At 33.8% G+C, this 26,878-nt stretch overlaps 2 protein-coding genes across 3 annotated transcripts; one reads left to right on the top strand and one right to left on the bottom strand.

Annotated features, from left to right (window-relative positions):
- The first annotated feature begins 1,885 nt into the window (after positions 1-1,885).
- LOC104893913 (ADP-ribosylation factor GTPase-activating protein AGD3) lies at positions 1,886-14,798 on the top strand. The gene is given in 22 exon segments (XM_010680050.3): positions 1,886-2,244; positions 2,354-2,419; positions 3,409-3,485; positions 4,239-4,339; positions 4,525-4,595; positions 5,452-5,514; positions 6,692-6,736; positions 7,220-7,285; positions 7,394-7,441; positions 7,550-7,645; positions 7,736-7,777; positions 9,216-9,351; positions 9,354-9,424; positions 9,532-9,663; positions 9,741-9,968; positions 10,153-10,239; positions 10,338-10,649; positions 11,168-11,313; positions 11,389-11,482; positions 12,807-12,861; positions 12,864-13,290; positions 14,247-14,798. Coding segments are annotated over 22 exon segments (2,511 nt in total). The 5' UTR covers positions 1,886-2,217; the 3' UTR covers positions 14,368-14,798.
- A 5,234-nt stretch (positions 14,799-20,032) lies between these two features.
- LOC104893912 (pentatricopeptide repeat-containing protein At5g61990, mitochondrial) lies at positions 20,033-25,830 on the bottom strand. Of its 2 annotated transcripts, none has more exons than XM_048644469.2 (3): positions 22,434-25,830; positions 20,972-21,151; positions 20,033-20,857 (listed from the first exon to the last, which is right to left on the bottom strand). In XM_048644469.2, the coding sequence occupies exon 1, from the start codon at positions 25,595-25,597 to the stop codon at positions 22,517-22,519; it is 3,081 nt and encodes a 1,026-aa protein (XP_048500426.1). In that variant the 5' UTR covers positions 25,598-25,830; the 3' UTR covers positions 20,033-20,857; positions 20,972-21,151; positions 22,434-22,516. The 2 variants fall into 2 exon arrangements, with proteins under 2 accessions (XP_048500426.1, XP_010678350.2); XM_010680048.4 differs by having other exon boundaries at positions 20,972-21,157; positions 22,434-25,829.
- Positions 25,831-26,878: the final 1,048 nt, after the last annotated feature.

The following is a 26,878-nucleotide window of genomic DNA, read 5'->3' as shown; positions in this document are numbered from 1 at the left end:
TAGATCATAGTTTATGTGAGGAATAAGTTAAAATTCTTAAGCTAGGTATAAGTTGTGTAATTCATGATACAATAAGAGTTAACATTACTATCGATGATGGTATGCTAGTAAATGAAGTAGATGAAGTATATTGGAAGGGTGATAGGATTATGATAGTCAAGATCATATGCGAAAGAGAGATTGTATGGGCCTTAAGTTAGTATAAAAGAAACACTTAAATGTTAGTTTTGAGAGGATGTAGATGAGGTGATTCAAGGTTTTCCTACCCGAAAAAGCTAATTATTAGTGCAAAATTAAGTGGACATGTAAGAGCAAGTCATGATAGTTTTCAAAGTATTTATGGAGGGTTTCGATATGGAAGGAAGAGAGGAAGGGAGGAAGACCATTTAGATGTGCACGATCCTAAGACTTGATGTTGGCTAACACGTGGTTTAGAAAGCGAGATATACACTTTGAGACATTTCAAAATGGAGCACATGCAAGATAAATTTACTTCATGTTAGCAAGGCGTGTGGATAGACGTAATTGCCTTGACTTTAAGGTCATTTCAAGGGCTCAACATAGAAATATACTGCTAGAAATTCTTATCAAGGAAAATTTAAGAACAAGAGAAGTTAATAATTAATTATATAGTAGGTCTAATAGAATGTAATGTTTCTTCAATAAATTAGTGATAAGGAGTTGATTGGACCTCAGTAGTGGAGAATTGAAGGGCGAAAGTACCAACGCACTTGGTGGAATGAGTATGTAAAAGAAGCATAATATAAGAAGAAAAGAAAAATGCTACTTGACCTTAGGAAAATGCAAAAATGAAGAAAGTTTCCAAAATATAAGGGTACTGATGTGTAGGTAAAAGTAGTTTTTTCCAACAATCAAATGTATATTATGTTGGTGAAAGAGAAATTTATAAGATAGATTAAAGAAAATAAGTGTTGAACAAGGGTTTCCCTATAATGATATGTGTTGAGAATAAAAATTAAAGGATCGTAGTCCAAGATAGAGATATTAAGAGTAGATGGAGATAATACTTAGACGAATTGTTTAATTAAAGCTACATGATGTTATGACAAACATCTCTATTGAGGAGGGGAAAGTAAATTGACAATATATAAGAAGAATTCAAACAATAAAGTTAGAGAAAGTATTCAAAAGAATGGGAACTAAAGAAAGTAGTTGATCCCAAATGTTATTCCAATTTCCTAACGAGTTTTAGAGATGCTCAAGGGTTGAGAGATGTTGTAATATGACACGCACGCATAGCGTGCAAAAATTGTTGGTTTTTATTAATGTAAGAATAATAATTTAAGAATCGGACTTTAACTTTCACGATTTCTTGGTCCAATATTTAAAAGTCAAATAATTAATAATAGAAATAAAAAGGTATAAAAATCTCAATCCCAACCCTTAAACACATTAATTTGAAAAGATTCAAATTACAAACCTTAGAATCTGAACTAAAATACCACATAATCTACATTTAGTAAATGGATACGAATACCATTATTATACATTGATTGTACCTTATTTACAAAGCAGTCATTCTCATAAAATGATGACGGTTGATGAAACCTCAATCCCTCTCAAGATGACGAAATACACAGTTTTTTCTCAAAAGAGACATGCATGCCATGTTTTTTGGGCGCCATCTCATTCAGCAAAACTTATAGACTCTTGTGAATTTGTGATAGTAATAAAATAAGACTAGTGTATAATAATATATTGTTGTTACATAACCATATTATTATTAATACTGAATAGAAAGAAAAACAAAAGAAGCATTCCCAATTCCCATGCTAATAATAGTGATGTAAAAATTCATCATCTTAATAAAAACATGGGCAGCCGTCCACTCAACGCGCTCCTCCTCTCTCTAATATGACAAATCCACCACCTTCTTTTAATTTTATCTCTTACTTTAATCATTTTAAGTAGTAAGTAATTAAAATTAAACAAAAATATATATATTCAAACAAAACAAAACAAAACAAAACAAAAAATATTTGATGATCCTCATTTTCTCTCTCTTCTTTCTCTGTCATTCTAATTTCTACGTATGGAAATCACAATCACCCCTCTTTTATTTTGAATTTTTCTTCAAAGTTGGCATTTTGCTGAATTTGTTTTCATTCTTTGCAATCATAAATTCATCAAAATTTGATCTTGAAATTAAGGAAAAAGAGGAGAGTAAAAAGGTTATTTTGCTGGAAGAAAATTTGCATGTTGTGTTACAGACAACCTCATCGGGTATGAATTTTAACTTTTTTTGTTTCATAATCATTTATATGTTTTTGAGTTTCAGAAAATTGCTCTTTCTTATTTTTGTTTTTCTCGGTTCATCTTATTTATTTTGCAGAGGATGAGTGGTGATACAAATATGGACTTCTTAAAGCTAGATGATTCTCCCATGTTTAGGACCCAGGTATTTATTCTTTATATTCCTAATTTTTATTTCAATTTTGTTTGAATTTTTATTTGGGAAATGATATAATATAATAATAAATGTAGAAGCTTTTTTTAGTTTTGTTTCTGGGTTTTGTTCTTGGAGGAGACAGAAATTTATTGAAGATAGGTTTACATGTATTGTTGAGGTTAAATTCAAGAATTTTGTTGATATTACATATAATGCAGATTAGTAATAGCTGTTATTCTACATTGTTGTAGTCTAGGAAATTTTCCACTTTGGAGGAATTTGATTACTTGTTGAATTATCATATCAAATTTCGAAATGATCAAAATGACTCCTTTAAACTAATTAGGGGTAGTCTAAGGGATTTCTGACTCCTAACTGTTTGGACAAAATTTGTTCATAACCTGGACTTTTTTGGGAACTAAAAGGGGAAAGTAGGTTTGTTTTTTGAGAAGAGTGTAAAACATATGGGGGTTATTTGGGTAGTTTGGAATATACTCCATCTATTTTTACTTGTTACATTTTGCGTAAATGGATGTCTACTTGCTACATTTCTTTGTTTGATAGCCATGACCCATAAATATTCCTCTTTTTTGTCAATTTTTATAACTCCCAATTATATGTCATTCTCCCATAACGTTATGGTTCCCACCACACCTTTTCTCCCCTCCTTAATACTTGTGTTTAGAATAATGTAACAAGTAATTAAAGACGGACGAAGTAATTGTTAGGACCTTTTAGTTCCTCGTAGTGTAAGCATCCAAATGAGGTTGAATTTAGATTATACTTGATATGAAATGCATGATTGAAACTTCAACATTACTTGAAAGCTTAGGAGAAAATAGGATGATCACACTATTGTTCTTCTTGCCTTCTCTGGTTTTTCCATTTGTCTTCGTTTTTCCTTTTTTCTTTTATACCACCTTGGTTTTCTTGTTGCTAAACTACTAGTTTTTTTGTACCAAATGACCTACTTTTTACAAAATTTGGTTGATGAACAGCTTCAGTGTTTGGAAGAAAACGCTGAATTGCTAAAGGATCGAAGTTTAAAGTTTTACAAAGGATGCCATAAGTACACGTAAGTTAATTTTTGTTTATCTTTCTTGTCATCTTGCTCCGTTCGCTCAATACATAATGATACCTCGACATAGTTTATAAAGCTGTTTTTTTTTTTTTCTTGTTACTTTATAAGATTGACCAGCTTATAAAAGGTACCCATTTGGCATTTGTTTTCAAGCTGTTCAGCAAACATGAATTTACTAATGACTTTGTACCATCAATGGCCAACGGTTCCAATGGGGGTATCGAGTGTGCATATATTGAACTGTCGATGAGTATGGTGATTGGTGGTTGCAATATGACCACCTTTGATTTTTGTTTGAATACTGAAACTTCTGAGGAATAAGAGATGGTGAATTTATGAGGTTTTCAAACATGGGTATAATCATCTTATGCCATAAGCAGGCTTTTATTTTATTAGCGGAGATTTCATTTTGCTGTGTGCAGCATGTTTATGAAGCTTTTCTGAATAAAGGGGATCATGAGAATTATCCCATTTTCTCAGAGGTTGGCTTCATCTCAATTCTCAAGGTGTACTTATACGAGGATTAGGATTTCTTTCTTGAAGAGCCTGGTGCTTTCTATTGAATGACTAACGTGCTGATGCGAATAGTATATGAAGAAGCATGACTTGAACTAGTATTAGAATTTTTGTACTTAAGGAATTTGTGCCAGTAATTTAATGTTCTTCAAACAAGGGTGTGACGTTCTGCATCTAAAGTTCTTTTTTTAATTCTAATGTTTTGAACTTTTGCTATCACCATGACTTCAGGGAAGGGCTTGGAGAGGGTTATGATGGAGATGTTGGTTTTGCAAGCGCTCTTGAAACTTTTGCAGGAGGAAACAATGATCCTTTAGGTGTTTCTTTTGGAGGTATCTCACTTCTGATTTCCCCTCTTCTTTATGAAATCAAAATGTTTCTCGTTGAATTTTTGTTTTTAGTCTCAAGGATTTCGTTTTGGGTGTCTATAACTATGTTTCTGGTGTATCACAAAATTTATTGTAAGATGCAAACAGAACTTTCTTTTACATCTTCACGCGTAATCATTAAATTTCAGGTCCTGTGATGGCAAAATTTACCATCGCCTTAAGAGAGATTGGTACGTACAAGGAAGTTCTTCGATCACAGGTACCTCCTTAGCTTTCTTGAACCTGAAAGATTATATTTATCGTTTGTTGCTGCTTTTTAAAGAAGGTATATTGCATACTTTGTTTCCTCATACTAAAGCTTGAGGACTGAGGTAGGCATTGAATGAAACACAGGACCTGCATGATTCCAACATTGGTGCTTGTATATGCTCCAACAGTCCAACTCTAACAATATTTTCTTAGTCAAGGAATATATGTATCACAAAACCGATGAAAGATAATTTTTTTGTTCAGCTGCGTATTGGATTGATGTATTGTTGGTAACCACATCGGTTGATGTCAGTTAAATTCATCTGAGGATGGTTTATCTGTTAGCCAACACATGTTGCTGCTGAAATCCTAAAGATTATCATATCTCTTGACTTAAAGCTTTCAGGTTTCTGGCTTCTGAGTGCTCTGATTTGCACTGCTTCTAGTTTATTTTGACTCGCATGATGAAAAGGTGCACTAACTAGAACATATTACTACCCAAGTCCCACATTAGCAGTCCCATTTGACCTTTGACCTTTTGAAGTCTTACCAACAAAAGTTTTTTTTATAAAATATGTCAGTAGTATTTGCAATATTTAAACTTGAAATAAAATACTACATTTTAAAGCAAGTTTTACATAATTTAACAATAACAAACTAGAATAATTGAGAGAAATTGCTGACTGAAGTCCTAACATCTTTGTTGAAGATCTTGAAGTGTCTACTAGGATTCTTTATTCTCTAACATGTAATGGAGGGAGGAAGATGTAAGATGTACCCTGTGTTTACTCCGAAACCTAGGAGTTCAATCCCCAATCTGTACAGCAAATCCGTTGTGTGCTAATTTTATTTCTTGATTTCAATAGGTGGAGAACCTATTAAACGTTAAGCTGTTGCAATTCGTCAACGTCGACCTATATCATGTCAAGGTACTTCATGGTATTCACCATATCCGTCCTTCACTCTAATATGTCCCTCTCACCCCTTCCCCAAAGTTAACATGTACGAACTTGTATATTTATATGTACTTCCTCCGTCCCATAATATAGTGCTTACTTCTTTTTCACGGGAATTAAGGAGAATGGAGAAGGTAGTAGGATTCTCCAAAAATATATATTTACGTTTGTCTTGGAACTATTTATTTATTTTCTTTTTCTTTCCAAAAAAATCAAAAACCCATATTGCTCCTTGGAACGATGTAAAACAATATATAGGAGTACACATTTTGAAAAAAAAGGTAGGAGTCTTTTGGAAAGTTTGTGTGAAAATTGAGGATAAATTAGTCCAAACAAATTGATAAAATATTAAGTAGGCACAATATATTGATACACCCAAAATGGAATGTAAGCAATATATTATGGAATGAAGGGAGTATTTAAATCTGATCTTCTCAGCATCTAATGTACAAACTTTTTACAAAAACCCAATATGAATTCGGTGGTCGGGGTGGGGTGGGGATTGTCTTCGACGTGGCTGGTAGGAACTCTCAATAGATGCTTCTATGTTTGTGATGAAGCTCAATAAGTGAGAACAAGGCAAACCTAGATTTGTTAGAATCTCCTAGATAGAAAAAATTGTCTCCATGACATGTCTCTGAGACTCTGAGAGACTTCCATGTAATACCATTGTCCTGTTACAACATAGTCTATTCTTTGTGATAAAGCTCATTAAGGGAGAACAAGGCACACCTAGAGTTGTTAGAATCTCCTAGATAGAAAAAATTGTCTCCATGACATGTCTCTGAGAGGCTTCTATGTTTGTGATGAAGCTCATTAAGTGAGAACAAGGTACACCTAGATTTTTTAGAATCTCCTAGATAGAAAAAATTGTCTCCATGACATGTCTCTGAGAGACTTCCATGTAATACCATTGCCCTGTTACAACATAACCTATTCTTTGTTTACTCACAGAACTCTCTCCACACACATTTTCTTTCCTTGCTTGACAAAAATCTCCAAATTGAGATGCAATGGCATCCCTCCAAAATCTTGGATAGGGTGGTCTTAAACATTCTCCCCTCTTACCCTGTTGTGCTTCATGTGAACAAGCTATACCATTTAGCTTAGCACACTTGCTTATCTAAGCATCCATTATTATTTGATACAGGAAGCTCGAAAACGCTTTGACAAGGCGGCCGCTATGTATGATCAGGTGAGCTGTATCTAAGTTATAACTCATTTTTAAAAAAATTAAACGTTATTATCTTTATTTTCAGTACTATCTTTCAACATTTTCTTCTGTCAAAATGCACGTTGTATTGTTATCTATTGATTGTATTAATAAACATTATTTGTTATGATGGCACTGATTATAGTTTATGACTTGAAAAACTATCCACATGTGCAAGTAGGGGAGTTCCTTTCTTTTACTTATTTTAGTCCTTTTTATGTAAGACTAGGAAAAAGTGGTATTTGTTATTTTTCTTCAAGTATGGTGTAATTCAAATTTTCTACTTTTGGTTTTTCTATTCTGCTGGTGGCAAATGTACATAAGAGAAAGAAATTAACATTGTTAGGAACTTAGGATGTTCTAATGAAAATTTACCTGAAATTTCAGATATCCTACTATTCAGGAACCCCCCCCCCCCCCCTCCTCTTGTGACACTCAAACCTTAATTGCAATACTGTGCCACAGGCTCGTGAGAAGTTTTTGTCGCTGAAAAAAAGTGCCAGGAAGGATACAGCTGCTATCGTAGAGGAGGTATGCGGACCTTCTTAGTCCTTCACTAAAGTTTTTCTGATGCGTACATGATCACCTGATTTTGTGTCGATGATCCTCATAATCTAATTTGGTAGAGAGACATTCCAGGAACTTCACACTGCAAGAGCTCAATATGACCAAGCGCGTTTCAATTTGGTATTGATTTGTTCCATCCATTTTACTGAATGAATTTCTCTTGAAATTATTTGTTTTAATGATTGCATTGCCTGCAGCTAAATTAATGAATTCCAATCCATATTGCAGGTTACTTCTCTTTCAAACGTGGAAGCGAAAAAACATTATGAGTTTTTGGAAGCTGTTAGCCGGTCGATGGATGCACATCTTCATTACTTTAAACAGGTTCAATATATATTGGCTCTTTTGTTTATCAGCAGTATCAGCTGTCTATGATGTACAGCGGGTTGAATAACTTTATTGTTTGCTTTCCAGGGTTATGAATTATTGCATCAGATGGAGCCTTATATAAAGCAGGTTTGGTAATATGTATCTTTTTAATTCGAGTTGGTTGTGTTTTATTCAATTTATTTTTTGATGTTAACTTCTGTAGTTGCTTGGTTTCAGAATCATTTATCTGGATTTTAGTTTAAATGGTACACCTATGCTACCCAGGACTCCTTTTTAATTTTTATATTTTCCCCCTTAAGTGCCCATTTTGAGTTTTTGATATAACTTGGGTATGGAGTACATAAACTTGACCCTATGCTACTTGGACTTAGGTACTTGTGTTGGACATAGTATGTGTCCAAGTGTTCAACTCGGCTATGTTATGAAGAAGTTTTATGATTTTACTGTCAAAGTGTCCTTACCCATGTCAAAATGTCCAAGATCCAACACTGATACTTGAGGTAAAGGGAAGAGTCTGGGTAACAAAGCTTGACATTCATTATTGATCAAAAACATGAGTTTTTCAAAGTAACCAGCTGAGTACGACACTTGGATGCATATGAGAGTTTGAGTTCGAGTAACATAGCCTGATCGTAGTGCACTAGGGATGAGAAACAGTAGGCTGAGATAATTTATTTACTGACTGTAGGGAGTCTCATTGGACAACTTGAAGACGTAAAAATATCCAATCTTGTGTAAAAATTTCTCATTCTTAATTTGATTGTGTTTATAGATTTTAAATCAACATAAATACATAATAAACACTTTTATAGTTTTTTTCTGAGGGAAAAGTAGAAGACTCCTTCATAGAAGAGAGGAATTGAATCTTGGAAACCAGTACTCAATCATAGTGGCATGAAAATTCGTTAAGCCAGCCCATTTATTTGTAAGTTTAACATGGAAACTTATATATCCTAGTGTACAACACTGCAACTTTTTAGGATGTTGTTGGTACAATTAGCAGCCCTGATGGAGAAGGTATAGGTTGTGGTTTAATTCTGGATGTTCCTTGTCTTGATTGCTAAATCATCCGAGGTAAATAATGTAATGAGTATGACTCAGTCAACCACATTGTAGTTGAATGCGGTAATGCAAATCAGATGACATGCAGTCAAAATCTGGATATCTGGATAGATACCGGTGTTAAATTAGAAGATATATGAGAGAGGCCCTGATCTGGAATCTCGTGTATTTGCAGTGTTCAGATAAAATTGTCTTTAGCATACATACAAGGAAGTTTACATAACAAAAATATTTACACATACTCTATTTACTATCTACGAGCATGCATTAGTTTGCTTTGCACCATTGCTTCTATAACTTTTGACGGACAGAGATATTTCCCTAAAAAGGCCCTCAGGATATGTGGATAGAGTGCTCGTTTAGGAATATTTCTTTTGCTGAAGCCTGAGGAAATTTGGAGAGAGTGCTTATTAATTAGAGCTTTTTGTCTTTTCTTTTGGGAATATTATTAACTTTATATTTTTTAAACAACATGATAACCACTATTATATGTCTCCTGCAGATTCTTGACTATGCAGAGCAGTCAAAACAAAGTTCCAACAGTGAACTCACATCCCTCAACGAAAAGATGAAAGAGTACAAAAAGCAGATAGATCAGCAAAGTAGGCAATCTGTAAATGGGGAATCTCCTACAGTGGATTGTCCCAACCTTTCCCCAAAAGCACGGATAAAACAATTGAAGAAGTTATGCAGTCTTCTACAAATGGAAAGGTGTTACATAGTTGCTGTGGAAATCAGAGCCTATGTCAAATGCCACTAAGTTAAGTACTTCTTAGTTTATTATTTCATATATGTTTACGCTTTGGTTCTGCATACAGGTCCAAATTATTCGTCAAGGATATCTATTTAAGCGCTCTACTAATTTGAGGGCTGACTGGAAACGAAGGTTTTTTGTTCTTGACAGTCGTGGGATGTTGTACTACTACCGAAAGCCACGAAGCAAGGCATCTGTAAGTTGAGTAAAAGAAAAGATTACAAATCAAGTTCATATGGACCATCTCCACTTACTAGCCTTTCTTGTATTCAGATGGCCACCACCAAGCTTCCTGGTCCTCTTAATAGTACTGTTGACCCTGGGTCAGTACTTGGTCGATGGATCTCTTCTCATTACAATACTCTTGCCGTTAGCGATGAAAAGTCTGTGGCACGTCACACTGTCAATCTGCTAACATCAACAATAAAGCCTGATGCTGAGCAGTCAGATATGAGATTTTGCTTCAGGATCATCTCGCCTGTGAAGACCTACACCTTGCAGGTATTTTCCGATTTCATTTATAATGCAAGGCCCAACAGCAACAATAATAACTTTTCATGTTTTCTGTTAATGAGTGATGTAGGGAGGCCTTATTACTTTGAGCAGATACATAATTAGAGTTAGTTAGCAGATCATAAAGATTTATAATGAAAAAATAACTTAAATTATTTCTTGGCAAATGTAGGCTGAGAATGCGGCAGATCAAATGGAATGGATTGAGATGATTAGAGGAGTAATTGCTTCATTATTGAATTCACAAGCCATTGAAGGGGTATATCTGTAGAATTCTTTTTGCCTTCTGTTTGTAGTCATTAGAAAAGACTTCTTTAATTAAGTTATTGTGCTGATGAGAACCAACTTAAATGTCAGCGTCCTTCAACGTGGGGGGAACAAAAGGATCCAGCCAGTATGACAGATAGTGGTTCCTCTGTATCTTCTACTGTCGATTCATCAGTCACTGAAGACGGCACATCAAATAGCTTTGGACCCCGTAGTTTCCAGCAACAAAGATATAGTGTGAGAGGTGAAAAACCTATTGATCTGTTGAGTAAGGTATCTGGTAATGAGAAATGTGCAGATTGTGGTGCTCCTGGACCTGACTGGGCTTCTTTAAATCTTGGCATTCTCATGTGCATTGAATGTTCTGGTGTCCATCGGAATCTTGGAGTTCATATATCAAAGGTTTGTTACGTCAAAAAATTTGAATTATTTTATCATAATTCATCATCTTTTTTAGAGTTGTCCATGAAGTAATGAGGCCAGGAACTAGAGTTACAAGTTCAAAAAATTCAGGATCAGAACTAACTGGTTATTGTAGTATTAAAGCGAGATAATGTATGAGCTATATGTTCCTAGGGGCTGATAGTTTATTTTCTTCTCTACAACCATAAACAAGTAGCAGACTGTGTATCTACTATGCATTCCTAGATTAGATGTGGTGCCCTGGAAACCTCTACACTACTATGACTACATGGTTTGAGTCTTTTGAAATTGATGCTTCAAATAATTGTTTTTCTGTTTTTATCCGTTGCTGTTTCTACTTTATATACTCTAGAATAAGTAGCTTATTTCTATACCCTTCTTGCTTAGGTCAATGCAAAATTTTCCTTTTCTAGCTCCTGCATTTAAAAAAAAGAAAAACTATCGAGCCTTTCTTTTGTGCTGAACTGCTGATTAGTGATGACATTTGCTGAAAACAGGTAAGGTCATTAACGCTGGATGTAAGAGTGTGGGAGCCTTCTGTTATATCTTTGTTTCAATCCCTGGGTAACGTCCATGCAAACTCAGTCTGGGAAGAATTTATGCATGCCCGGAACTTTACTCAATCAGATGAACGACCAGTAATGTAAGTGATGCATACTTTACATTATATAAAAGACATTCTTTCACTTCTGTGATGATTTTCCACTCACCTAAGCAGTTTTCCGAAGTCTGAGCAACACAAACCAGCATTTATGAAAAAGCCTGCACCTAATGATCCTGTTGCAGTCAAAGAGTTGTTCATTCATGCTAAGGTATTGGGTATACCTCTCTTAAAAACTTGCTTTAAGTTCTTGTATTTGGTGGATGATTATCAGACAATGAACTTTAGACTTGTGATTTATTAATTATCTGACCGTCTTTGTCCGTAATTGAAGTTTTGATAAGTCAACATATCATCTGGCGTCCTTATCCCGTAGTTGTTGAATATATTTTTAAAATTTATTTTGTCAAATGCATATAATATGTAGTAATGAAGTATTTGTCTCACTGATAATTATCATAAAAACCTATGGCCAAGACATGCTCTCCACCACGTGTTGTCCCTTCTCTAACGCTGACATGGTGCCACATAAGTTGTGACATGACTTTCTAAAACATCTCTCTCTCTCTCTCCCTCCCTCTCTCTCTCCCTCCCTCTCTCTCTCTCTCTCTCTCTCTCTCTATCTATCTATCTATCTATCTATCTATTTCTCTCTCACACACACACTCACACATGGGATTTTCTTATCAAGGGCAAGATTTCTGATGGACACAAATTTTGAATCTGGCAGAAATTTTATGATTTACATTGTCTTTACTCCATTGTGCATTAACTTTTCTTGTCTATTGCTGATCTGCAACTGCTTCAATCGCTTGAGCTATAAACACTTCAGCCTGCTATTTTGTACCACCATGTATTGTTAAGTCTTACTTTGTGTTTAATGGTCTTGTGGCAACTCCATTGGTTACTAAGGACTGGAGCAAAAATATACACTTAGCTTTCTAAGCAAATTCGCCCAACTGTCTACTTCAGTCGACCAAAAGTCACAAGAGATAACCTATCCTCACATTTGTGCGTGAGAGACATATTTGCTTCAAATGAATTGAGCATGCTAGCAAGCGCCTGAATTTTGCATGGTAATTTGCCCCAGCCAACCTGTAGGTTTTTCTTTAGAAAAAATATTCTTCAGTTTAATGGGACCCATTCAAGCAATAAGGGTCATATGCTTGTATCTAACCATGGGATAATTTGTAGCTAGGAAGTGATATTGCTAAGAAGTTAAGGTGGCAAGCCAAGCTAGAGTGCTAGACAGTTAGCTTACCACTGGAGTTGCTCATAGCTGGAGATTCATTACATGCATCTTTTTAATTTTATTGAAAATATATCACTTCTGTTCCTAGTAGTCTTATTTTTAATGCCTATGTAATGTAGTAGCTGAAACCACTTCATCTGCAGTGCTGGATTTATAGACTGGCTTTGGACCGCCTTTCTTATTTTTTCTTATTTCATTATTTACTGAAGTAATTTCGCAACTCGTGTATATAAATAGCTCTTTTTTCAACTCTAAGACGTGATGCTATCTTTGCTGACTGCAGTATGAAGAAAAAGTTTTTGTTCGCAAGACAAAGGGAAATCAGAACGTGTTCTCTTTCCCCAACAGATGTGGGAAAGTGTCCGTGCCAATAATAAGAAAGCAGTTTATCGCCTCATTGTATGCTCTGATGCAGATGTCAATGCCGTGCATCGACTACCATCAACTGCTAAGTCATTTATCATGCCAAGACCAAGAAATTCAGAAGAGACCCCCTTGTTCTGACCGACAGAGGAAGAGCAAAATCTGTGGAGAGGACTACCTCAAGATCGTGGAGCTCACTAACTAAGGGAAAAGATCCATTTAGAAAATTCTCTTGATGGTTGTACTCTACTTCACCTTGCCTGTCAATATACTGATGTTGGCATGGTCGAACTGCTCCTACAGTATGGCGCAAATATAAATGCTGTTGATTCAAGAGGTCGAACACCGCTTCATCACTGCATTACAGAACGGAAAATCGATATAGCAAAAGTGCTTCTCACGAGGTATTCTATTCTTTGCCTTTATTAACTCCCAAATCCTTGTTTCTTAATGGACTTCTGTATTTTGTTGATGACTACTTTCTGAGACATCACCTTTATATGACATACCTGCCTATCTTTTCTTATAATAAGGGGAGCTAGTTTAACTTTGACAATGAAGATCTTATTACTTGACAAGGGAATTGGTACATTGAGGACCTTGTACAAGTTCTATATCACTTTGAAATTAATAACAATATCTTGAACCATTAGCTTTAACCACCCCAAGTTTCATGTTTCATTATCTGGAAGTCCGGCATGATCTATTCTGATATTAATGCATAGTAACTTAACTTGACTAGTCGACTTCATTACTTATTCATGAAGAACTAGAACTTCAGCTTGATTATATAGTGTTTGGAATAGAACAGACTAAATCGAAGTGACTCGGTGAATTATTGTCTTTTCTATCTATTGTTGAGTAACAGACATTCATCACATTTGGATTATGGATTAGCTGGAAATAGCATTTCTGTCATGACAGGGTTATTTGACGTAAGCAGGATAATGTTTCTCATATTTGCTTCGTGGAGACAATGAGAGGTCCAATATCATTTATTATCAACCAACTTACATAACTGAGGCGAGCGAGTCTTGTGTAATAGAGAAGTCTTCTTCCATCACTCATTTAGAAGTAGGATCCTTTCAACTTCTTTTCTTTTATGTCCTATATCCAGATTGTGGCAGCTAAATTAGTATGACAAACGATTCCCAAAAAAAACCTATATCGTTCCCTTCATGCAATCCTGACCATTGATATAGGATACGGAGAGGAGCCTTAAGGCATTTGAATGATCATGTAAATCTCTCCCGACAGATCTCTCTCTCTTATGAGTGTACATATTGCTATTTGTAAAGATTTATGGTTCATGTTGATTGTTGTTTGGGCAGCATGAAGTGTGCTTACGAGATAATATTAGTTACAGGGGAGCTAGCGGGAACACCATGGACCAAGAAGGCAAATCTGCAATGCAGCTGGCTTTGGATATGGAATTAAATGATACTGAGCTTTTGACACTCTTAAAAGATAGCTGCACATAGAAACCAACACCAAAGGATCAAAGGAATCACAATTCACATGCATACAAGGTAATACTACCTTGGATTACATCAGGGTTTAAGAGATGCGGCAATTCGTATCCTTCCCAGAAGCTCATGCAAAATAATCAGGTCATCTATATATATATATATGTATATATGTATGTATGTTCACATATATTTTCACAAAATATAATATCACATAAAGTAATATAGAGATGTCATGCATTATAGCTTCTCCCATTGTTCCTTTTTTTCATGTTTGCTTCTAATTTCCCGGTAATAACGGCGTTTTGTAAGTAATACTGTCTGAGAGGTAAAGTTTGAAATATGTCAGTCTTCTTTGGCATGATTTTGCTGTAAGAAATGGGATGTAGAGGATTGGATTTTGTCAATAAACTTGTGATGATATATAATTCCTTTAATTGATAGCTTGTAACATCTAGTTATATTCATTTGATATGCAAAGAATTTCACTCAGTTAATAAATATGGAATATTTTATGAGTTATTCATGTACCATTGTAAATTTTCTATAACTTATCAAATACCATAAAATATTGTTATTTCTCCTAGAAAATGAAATATTTTTATCATAAATTATTTACTTTTATGTAAATAACTTATTATTAGATACTCTCATAGTTTCAAAAAGTTCTTCCTCTTTGACGAAGAAAAAATAAATAAATGGAGGGTGTATGTAGGACATATTCTGTGAATTTTGTTTACAATGTTCTTTTCTTTCCCCATTCAACATTTTGCCTACAATTTTCCAATTAAAACCATCCCTAATTGTTCCAAAAAAAGAAAAGATTCAACACGATAATCTGTATTATCGGTGATCTTCTAATAATAATCCAACTAGTGTTTATTCCAAAAACAGACTCTAAAATTTGTTAACCTATCAACAAAGTCAACATGTGAGGTATTGATTCTAACTGGCTTTTCTTTCCTCTTTTACTCTCTTGTTGTGCAGTATTAAATGACCTAATAAATCCCAACTCTTGATTGGCTAATTCCTAAGGTCACCAAGTGTTTCAAATTGAAAGGGATTATTTGTTCAATGAATTGATAATCATCATATACTACCTCTGTTTTTTTAGTTGCAACGATTAGACATTTTCTACTCACACGTTATATCTAATCGTTGCAATTAAAAAAAAACAGAGGTAGTATCATTCAATTTCTAATAAAAATACTTGCATACTAAGATTTTAAGATTTTCCTCAATCATAGCCCTTCCTAAATTTAAAATATGTATATCAAAAGAAGTTCAAAGTAGTTAAAATAAACTTTCATAAAAATGTGTAGTGACAAAAAAAATTTATGATTGAAGAACAAATTAACATAACTAAAACAATTTCTAAATCAATTATAAAACCAAAGACATAAATTTTTAATTTTGTCTGAACTTTGAAATGCGATAACAATACCAACATCCATTAACAAGTAATAGAAATACCAAGAAACAATTTCTTCATCAAGTAATTTTTATATTTTGTATTTACACCACATGATATCTGATTAGAATTGATGATGATTGTAAATTACATTCTTCAAAATTACATTTAGATGAAATTTAATAATAGTCGCCAAAATAATCCACGCACGCATCGCGTGCAAAGAAGGCTAGTATATATATAAAGGATGAATTTTCGGGAGCATAGGGAGCTCCTCAAGATTTCGAAGCCATAGAGCACGCCGTTAGGATTGTCATATCATATTTTATTTTTATTTTTTTACAAAAATAGAGTCATACATAGATTTAAATACATATAAAAGTTCTAAATAAGCTAAAATTAGAGTTTGGTTTCGAATGAACAACCTAAATTATTATAATATGTAAATTGTGTATAATTTTTGCTACGTAATACAATATTATAATTATTGTTCCATTGAATAGTGCTTGAAATGTGTTCCGAAATAAGATCTATTTATAATATATTTATACAACTTATGAAATAGAGAACGCCACATAGGATTGTGATATCATTAAATTTTATTTTTAGTATTTTAAAAATAGAGTTTTACATATATTTAAATGCATACATGGAGTTCTGGATAACGAGAAATTAGAGTTTCATTTTGAATAAGCAACTTAAATTATTATATTATGTAAATTGAATATAACTTTTGCTACTTGGTTCAAAACATTATAATTTTTTAACATTTGAGAGTACTTGAAATATGCTTCAAAATAAGATATGTTTACAATATAGTTTTACAACTCATGAAAATATATTGAACTAGATGAATGGTAAGACATTATTTAATCTTTCTCTTAGATAATAATAGCTATAACTATAGTGTATTATATGTAATATTGTGACTATAACATTTTATCATAGGTCCAATTTACAAGATTAAACATGTTATCTTTCACAACCTCAACATTACGAATCTGGATCCTCTAGAGTTTAAATAAAATTTTACAAGATAGAGTTGTATATAAACCATATATTTTATAATCAAGGGCTTATATTGGTGGAAGGGGGGAAATAAGGAGGTGGATTTTGGTGAGAAAAAATAGAGGGGGTTTAGGAAAGATAATATATGAGCCATTGATTTTTTATTCAATGGTTGATATTGCTCAAACTCTTTATTCTTTTTACAACTCTAGAGAATCCAAACACCAGCCTTCTCAACTGAACCAAAACAATTTAGTGTTGCAACAAAATTTATTAAGAAAAATTTATTGCTACAATAAAAATTAAAATGTATAGCGATAATGTTGCATATCTCTATTATATAAGGGAATGGAGAGTTATGGTGTCCCTGGATGAAGAGACTATTTTACCCTCATTCTCTTTCTAAATTACCAATTCATTTACAAACGAAAGAGGGCTTCAAAGAAAAATACTGAAAATAAAATTATAACAATCACTCGCAAATCAAATAAAATCATAGAATGCATAATTTACATTATACAAATCACTCAAATGAGAAAACTTTACAAAACTAAAATTTACTTATAAAATACAACCAATACACTACAACATCAATACATACTCACAAAAATATTCACAAAAAATTGACTTGAAATCAAAGTGTTCACTTTCTTCACAATCTATCAAGTAGTGTACTTAATTCAAAAATCAACTAAAAAAATATACTATTAGAAATCATAAAGAAATTCAATAAAATTTCTATTTTGTTCATAGAATTTAACTTTGAAAAGTTTTTTTAAAAAAAAAAGACCGGTGAAAGACTTAAGTGATAGAGACTAAACCAATCAAATTTTGCAACTCAAAACAATTATACTTTGTATGTTTAATGTTCAAATTTTGACTCTTACTTATGTCGAATAGAACCGAAGGTTTGTCTCGAAAGAAATCGAAGCACGCATCGCGTGCAAAAAATGCTAGTATATATATGTTAGAGTTTTTGATGATGAAAAAATTAGAGTATGATTTTTTTTATAAAAAAAAACAATCTTAAAATATTATATAGAGCTCTACCTAAGCATACATGCCATTCTTTTTAATATTTAATTTTAAAAAAAAAAATAGTATTAGACATAAATATAAATACAAATAAGGTGTTTTTAATAAGTGAAGTTTATACTCTGATTTTAAATAACAACCTAAATAATTCAACTATGTAAATTGAATATAACTTTTGCTGCCTAATTTGCCATATTATAATTTTTTTACCATCGGAGAGTGCTCAAAATATGTTTCAAAATAAGTTCCATTTACAATATAGTTTTACAACTTATGAATATATATTTATTTAGATGAACAAATAACGTATTCTTTATTCTCTATTTTAATACATATAAAAATAACTTTAAAAATAGCGTCTTATATGTAACAATAGTAACTATATCTTTCAACATCATATATACTTTTAAAAATTAAGTTATATAAATATAAAAAATACATATATATAGTTTTGAACATATAACATACCATGATGGAATTACATGAAAAATTAAATGAAAGTTTGTCAACGACATTTCAGATGTATTATGCAATTGACTAATTATTTTATTCCTAATAAATTTGTTGCGTACATAATTGTTTATATTTTTCATTTTCATAAACCTATATGTCATATCTCTTTTTTCTCAATGAACTTAATTCTACTAAAACTAATTAGGAAATCAATGATCGAGTTTCTAAATTATTTGAGATCGCATATCATAAAAAAAGAGAAAGTTTGATAAGTTTTGATATGGTTATGATTAATGAAGATATTTTTTCTCTTAAATAGTATTTTAGATTATTAATAGAAGTTAGTTTTACATTAAATTTATTATTTTATTCATGATATCATCGTTATGATTTTCTTTTTTGGTTTTTTCATCTCCTATTCTATACACCTATACACCTTAGTGTTTATGTGCTATATTGAAAGTTGAAGTTGTGGCTATAACTCATATTTTTTCTCTATCATTCTATCCTGCTTCTGTTAAATTATTACCCTCTACTTTCTTAAAGTATCATTCGGGTATTTTTCATGTTAAAATTGTGTTAGTTATTGTAAGTCATACCAATTATTGAGATATTTTTTAATAATAGACTTAGCTACAATATTTAGTTGAACATTAAAAAACATAGTAAATTTTTCACAAAACTACCTTTTATAATAAAAAAATTTCAAAAAACTACCTTTTAAAAATTTTCTTTGAAAAAACTACCTTTTATACTTCTTCTGTTTCGTTTTAAATGCAATAAATGAATATTTTATATCGCACAAATAATACCTCTTTGTTGCATTTAAAACGAAACGGAGGAAATAACACATTTCTTTCAATCTATTACCATTTTACCGTTAATGGGGTTTAATCACTAATAATTGAATCACCATAAATTGCTCCTCTTTCTTCCCCTTTCGTTTATTTCCTCTTTTCTCACTACCCAACCGACAGCAAAACCTACGGTGATTCTTATTCATTAATTAGTATTAAATATAAACATAAAATGGTAGTATGTTGAAATTAATTTGTTATTTAAGGTAATTTCTTGAGAGAAAAATTTTAAAAGGTAATTTTATGAAAAAAATTGGTTATAAAAAGTAGTTTTTTAAAATTTTACCAAAAATATAAAATTTATATATCACAATAACAAATCTAGAAATTAAAGTATACTGACACATAATTTCTTTGTCTTTTCATACTGCAAAAATAGACTTGGACATAGTTTTAAGAGAACTAAAAAAAATAAGTAATTTAGCAAAGAGGGATTAACTGGATTATGGGATAAGCAAATCCTTAATAAAGTAAAAACAACTTTATGAGACAATTTGATCAACATAAAGTAAAAGCGATGTTGTCAACTACAGTTGCTTTTTTTTTTTTACCAAAAGTGGAATGGTTTCAATAAATGAAAGGAAAATGTTTGAGTAACCCTTAGGATTGCCAACCCTCTTAGACACATTAGAATAAAATATTGATAAATATGTAATAAATGAGGCGAGAAAAGATATAAAAATAATGTTTTAATGTATTCCTAACCGATGAAAATTCAATAATAAGAGGGTTGGCAACCCTTAAAGTCACTCAATCAATGTCCTAAATGAAACTACCATTGTTGCAATAGAAAAAGATTGAGGAAGTATATAAATAAAATGGTGCTGAAAAGTTTCAATTCACGGCAACAAAAAATCAACAATGTAAAAAAAAATTTGCAAAAAAATAAAATTAACAACCTGTACAACGCACGGTCTTCAAAATTAGTATCTATATTAATAAACGAATACTTAAAGCACACAAGACTACAAAGACACGTGTCTCATCATTACACGGACACTTACCGTCTTATTATAGAGGACACATGTCGTCTTATGAGTTATGACAACGAATGTTCATCCAACTATGCCAAATGGCAGCATGAAAATACAGCCGCAACAGTTGGACTGTTTCAAAAAAAATGGATGAACTAGACAAGTAACTATCCTAATTCCGACATACGATATGCTGTTAATCTCATTACAATTGTGAACATATTATAATAGTTTAACTTCTAAATCATATTCATGAATCATGACTAATGACTTCCCTTACCTTGACGTCTCGAAATTGCTAGAATCCAGCATTTCATTGTACCGAAAGATCTATCAGCAGATGTATCATTTGCTGCCGAGGTTTCCAAAACTCACACTATGCAATTGAAACTAGATAAAGGCCCTCCTCATAGTTGATGTACTTCATGAGTGAGAGTGACCGAAGCGAATGTGGAAGCAAATTCAACAAAACCACAATCTTTTAACAGGGCAAGATCGTAGATCACTTGGAAAACATAATTGGAAGAAGCTGCTTTTTCTTATATATAGTACCCAATCGATTAGAGCCACCAGCATGCTTCGCTTCACTTGTTGAACTTATTTGAACTGAACTTATCGGAGATCTAGAGAATAATATTCTACTGCACTTCCTTATGACTTGTTCTGGGATTGCAGAAGTTAGTCCAGCATCTCAAAGACTTATTTTTCTGATTAGCCCTTCAAAGATAAGACCGTTCAATACGTATCCTTTGTCAAACGAGTCAAACCTGAATTGTGCCAAGATAGTTATCAAAAAAAAAAAACTTAATACTAGTCAATACTCAATAGTTAGATTACTTAGTTTGACAATAAGCTGTGAGATTGGCATCAATGAAGAATACCTTTCAAAGGGCAGAAGATTGCATAATTTCCTCCACTGCTTTACTAGAGATCTTCATAAGCGTGTGCATGATCTCGTACAGGAAACCATGCGTGTAATCCGGTAGATGCCACTCCAATTTGTTGATCAATCAGCCACCTGGACTCTTGCATCTTTTAATCAAGATAGATGCAGCAAGAATCTGCAGCTGCACAAGAAAATCACTTGGTCATCAGAAATACTTGAAAGTGTAGCAAGCAAGAGGCATTTGCAGGTGCCGAAGAAACAGATAGACAAGTGCTACATTCAGACAAATGCAGAAAACTGACTCAATCAACAGTCAATAACATACACCGTTTTAGCAAATACAACTTCCCCTCTAATACTTGACCTATGGGGAGGAGAATGCAATGTTGAAGTGACGCCTGCATTAGCTGGTTGGCTGGACGCAAAGTTGACACTGTTTCACCTCTATTTTGATAACAGAGCTTTACAAAATTCTGATGCAGCAAAAATCAGCATTTATAGAAAAAGAAGGTTCCAAGCAGAGTATCTGGTTCAACCAAATAATAAACCTTTTGTTTCATTGACCACTATGGCCTTCTTTCAGGATCAGGGATAGCTGGAAGTTCTCAGACTACAAAACCTAGCATTTGTGAAGGTGATCCTTTAATTCACTATATTCAATCGTATTTTACATATCTTAAACTGCAAAAACCTCAGCAAGCTATCAAAAGACCATATACTAATCCTCAAAATGAAACAGTAGGATCCAAAAGATGTGATATCTTCATCTATTACAATCGTCAATCGGCCTTCCACTACATATTTTAGAAGGCTCGGATCACTTTTCATATTCGCAACCTCTATGTTTTCCTTCCCAAAAAAATGTGAAGAACGTTTAGAAACAAAAGAGAAATGAGAAACTGTAAGCTACTTACGCAGTTTCCAAACACCAATGAAGCAAACAATTCTTCGCATATTATCAACATGTCATCCCACATCCACTACACAAATATAAGATCATGGTCCATGGATGGGGCAGTTCCAGGCCATATCAAGAAAAAAAAACTGCACAGTTTTACAAGGAGAAGGATAACTATCACATGTCAAGAATACAATTTTGATCGGTAAAGAAGCTAAGCAGCAGTTAGATCATAGATGTACTACCATCGCCGGCTACATTGTATGGTGAAACAGATTTCACAATAATAGGGTATACCATATTACCATATGTGATATGTCTATTGAAAATGGGCAATATTAGGGACCGTCAACAGTTAAAAGCATAATGTATCTCCTCCACATACTTGTGAGTTGTGAGTAGGGATATTATATGTTCTATCAAAAAAATAAAGGATACTATATTTGGACAACTGGAACAAAGATAGAAGGGGCAGCAAAATCAATGTTCTCCTATCTAACCAATATATCAGAGTTGAGAATAACAGAGATAAAAATACGAGTACAAGAACCTGACTTACATGGTATTTGTGCGACCTCCCCTGAAATAGCAGCAGCTAGCAGCATGAGATTAGTGACAGGCCAACATTATATAAAACCACTCTTACACTGGATATGCAACAGTCAGTGCCCCTTCGCCTGAAAGGCTGTCAGAACTCTGAGAGTTGTCTTGGCCATGGATGTGACTAAATTTACTTAAGCTAGTGCCGATGGGAACCCATCCAAATTCAACCATGATCTCAAGAACCTTAGCTGCTTTGTCTGTATGTTGGGATTGACAGAAAGCACGGAGTATATTGGTGCAAGTATTTGATCTAAGCATGACGCCTTCCTGTCCCATATTATCAAGTAACTTTACGAATTCTGAAAATTGTTCCCTCTCATTTAGGGTTTCTATTAAAGCATCCCATACATTTTCCTTCAATGTCAAACCTTTAAGTGATATTTCATCTAACATCTGAAAGACTCTCATCCAATTTCCTTCTCTACAATAAGTATGCACCACTAAAGAATATATAGATTCATCAGGCTCAACTCCCTTGGTCAACAAGTCGTTGAAAAGAGACACCAACTTGAACCCGTTGCCTATTCTGTTATGTCCATCCAAGAGGGAGGCATAAGTTATGGCAGTTGGCTTTAGATTTCTATTTTGCATCTCCAAGAAGAGATCTTCAGCTTCCTCCATCATTCCCAATTTGCAGTGATGATCAATCAAAATGGTAAATGTCACATTGGTGGGTGCAATATTTAAGTTAATCATGTCTTGCAAGAGTCTAAGTGCTTCAGTTGACTTATTTAACTTGCAAAACCCGTCAATTAAAGTGTTGAAAGTATGTGCAGAAGCAATACCCTTGTGCAACATTTCTTGAAACAAGGAAAGAGCCTTCTCCATATCTCCTTTTCTAGAACAACCATCAATAATGGAATTGTATATAAAGCTATCGCATGGAATGCCCTTTGATTGCATCTCATCAAACAACCTAAATACCTCCACCAAGTTCCCACATTTGGAATAGACATCGATAAAAATAGAATAAGTCACGCTGTTTGGTGCAATCCCCTTTGCGATGGCTTCACAAAAGAATCCTTGTGCCTTCTCCACTTCACCAAACTTGCAGAGTCCATTAATCAAACTATTGTAAGTGACAATATTTGGTTGAACACCTTCCCTCCTCATCTCTTCAAGAAGTTCAAGAGCCTTTATCATATCTCCTTGCTTAGAGTATCCAGAGATTAAAGAACTGTAAGTATACACATCAGGCACCAAAGACTTATCCCTGAGTTCTACGAATACCTGTGCTGCTTCTTGCATCTTTCCATTTTTGACGAGGCTGTGGATCAGCACACTGTAGGCAAGTAATTCAGGGAGAACTTCCTGCCTAAGCATATCTTTAAAGGATGAGAAGGCCTCAGCAATATTCCCTTCTTTGCAATGTCCATCAATAAATGCAGCATAGACGACATCATTTGGTTTAATACCACGACTTGACATCTCTTCAAGATACCTACTAGCAATTTCCATTTCCCCAACTTTGCAATATCCATGGATAAGAGCACCATAAGTATATGCATCTGGCTTTAACCCTCTGTCCACCATCTCATCAAAATAAGACCTTGCTTCTCCCATTCTCTCAGCCTTGCAGAGGCCCATCACAAGAGAGTTGTAGCAAAAAACATCAGGTAGAATCCCTTTCTCTTTCATTTCTTCAAATATCTTCATTGCTTCACCCGAGTTACCCCCATGGATATAACCTTTGATCAAAGTTGTGTAGGTAACCACATTTGGTTTCACACCACAAACGGCCATTTCTTGTAGGATATTATAAGCACATTGAACATTTTTTACAAGACAGAGTGCATTGATAATCGCGTTGTACGTGAAAGCTGTAGGAGGCAAATTCATGCTCTTCATCTCAGCAAGCAGCTTATAGGCCTCCTCCATTTTATTTTCTCTGCAGTAACCTTCAATTAAATAGCTGTATATCTGAGAACTAGGACTTAAACCTAATCTAATCATCTCAAACAAAAGACCCTTTCCCCTCTCCATGTCACCTATCCTGCAAACACCACTAATTAGTGCAGCATACGTCAGGAAATTCAGCTTAACACCACAAGCAATCATCTCATCCTTGATTTTGAGAGCCTCTACCACATCACCTTGCTTCATAAACCCATCTATTAAGGAAGTGTAAGTAACATGGTTAGGCTTCAAACCCCTCCCCGTCATCTCAACCAACAGTAACTTTGCCTCCTGAGCCCTCCTATTTTTACAAAACCCATCAACGAGAATCGAGTAAGTATAGCTATCTGGAGCTAAGCCCTTATTAGCCAAGGAATCTTTGAGCTCTAAAGCTTCATCTAAGGCCTTGCATCTGCACAAACCATTAATAAGTACATTATATGTCACTAAACTAGGACTAAACCCCTTCTCTTTCATATCCAAAATCACCATTTTACCCTCCATAACCTTCCCTTCTTTACATAAACCACTAATCAAATTAGTATAAGTATAAATGTCAGGACCAAGCTTTACCTCCAACATTTTATCATAAACCCTCCAAAACAAATCCATCATGCTCTTCTTCAATAAGTCAGACAACAAAGAATTGCAACAAACCAAACTAGGGCAAAAATCACTATCTTTAACACACAAAAACACATTAGCAGCTTCAATCAAGAAACCCTTTTTCTTACAAACATTGATCACTATATCAAAAACTAAAGATTTAGATTCACATCTATTATATTCCCTCACACAACTAGCCACAGAATCAAAAACCATGAAGGGAGGAGGTCGGTGGGATTCGAACATACATTCAATGACCCCATTCGCAAGAGGAAAACAGCTAGAATTACAAAGAAGAACAGCCAAAATTGAGAAAGAAAACAAATTTTGATGAATACCCAGTTGAGAATGTGACCAATTGAAGAAACCCAGAAGTTTAGTTGGATCAGAAAACTGATTATGATGAAGAACAGATTGAATAATATCTGGGTTTAGCTTCTTAGTGATGTTTGAAGAACCCATTAAAATTTCCCAGTTGTTGTGTTTGAGAAGTGTTGAAATTTCTTCAACATTTCCGCCATTGGAGAGATTCAAGGTGGTAAAATTGCAGAGAGATAATCTGAGTTTTGTGTGTTTTCTGTGTAAAAATAATCTAAGGTGGTGATTGCGATAACCCATGAGTTTGGTGAAGGTGTTAGCATAGCAGGAAGAGTAGTAGAATGAGAAAGAAGGGGAAGAAAAACTTTCCCCTCACCAAACAAAGAACAGGGAAGAACAAATTATTAAAAATGGAGTTTAAACATGGAAATGAAAATTGAATTGGGGAGTAGTTAAATGGGCTTTTTTCTGGGCATTTTTCAAGGAATAAACTTTTGGGTTTTTCTTAGAAAAAGCAACGAATGGTTTGAAGTTTTGTTGTTGAAACTGTTGTGTTGAAGCCCCATTTAAGTTCCTTTCAGAAAGAACAAAAAAGCCTCATCAAAATTCTAATGGTCCACTCTTGAGCTAAAGTTAAGAATTGCCACATTGATAAAAGTATAAAACTAGTTAGGGGGCATTTGGTTCGTGTAAGGTAAAAGGGGAGGGAAAGGAATCAGAAAAGGAAAATTGTAAAACATGTTTGGTTGATGTTGGTGAATGAAATTTAATCTTTAAAACTTGTTTGATTTAGAAAATCAATTTTCTTTTGAATCTAAGCTTTATGACTTTAGAGGTGATAAAGTCTACCCTCACTTGGCTTGAAAAGAAACTTGAGTTCCGTTAAATTTTTCCGATTTGTGGGCGTAACATCGAGGCTATGGGCATACTTACGAAACTTGAAAAGTAAATTTTTTTTAAAGCTTAATTAGACGTAAACCAAAAGAAAAAAACTAAAAAGCTCGACTAACTCAGCCCAATTATATCTAGTTTGGGTACGAAAAATGGAGGCTAAAATGGACCATCTCTCTGTTGACAAAAGTCCATCCCGTGGTCACCTACACCCTAAATTTTATTAATCTTTCCTCCCATGGTGTTTCACCCTTCGTCCACAAAGAACACATTTATTATCACCATCCATCATTCATCTTGGTCAACATGTTCTAAAAAACATCATTTTCACTATCATAATTTCACTAGGGCTAGCCTACTGGCTTCTCTATCTCCTTCTTTTATCCATGATTGTTTATTGATCTATACTTAAGTCTAGTTTAACCCAACAACACAGTGGTTGTGGAGCGTTTGAGATTAATTATGGTTGCCTTAAGATCAAAATTCATTAGTGGTTTCTCTTATATCTACTCTTTCGCACAATATCTTACTCTCTCCTTAGGATCAATATTGGTTATAAGATTTTGGTGGTCAGGCTATTGTGATCGACGGTGGTGTTGATCGGTGTTGTAGTCAATGGTGGTACGACGGTGGACTACCCAGCAGTTAATGGTGATGCACTTATAGGTGGGTTATAGTGGTACTTAGCCT

Source organism: Beta vulgaris, chromosome 5 (genome assembly GCF_026745355.1).
Source record: "Beta vulgaris subsp. vulgaris cultivar EL10 chromosome 5, EL10.2, whole genome shotgun sequence".
Classification (NCBI taxonomy): Eukaryota; Viridiplantae; Streptophyta; class Magnoliopsida; order Caryophyllales; family Amaranthaceae; genus Beta; species Beta vulgaris.
This window is presented reverse-complemented; position numbering and strand designations above follow the sequence as displayed.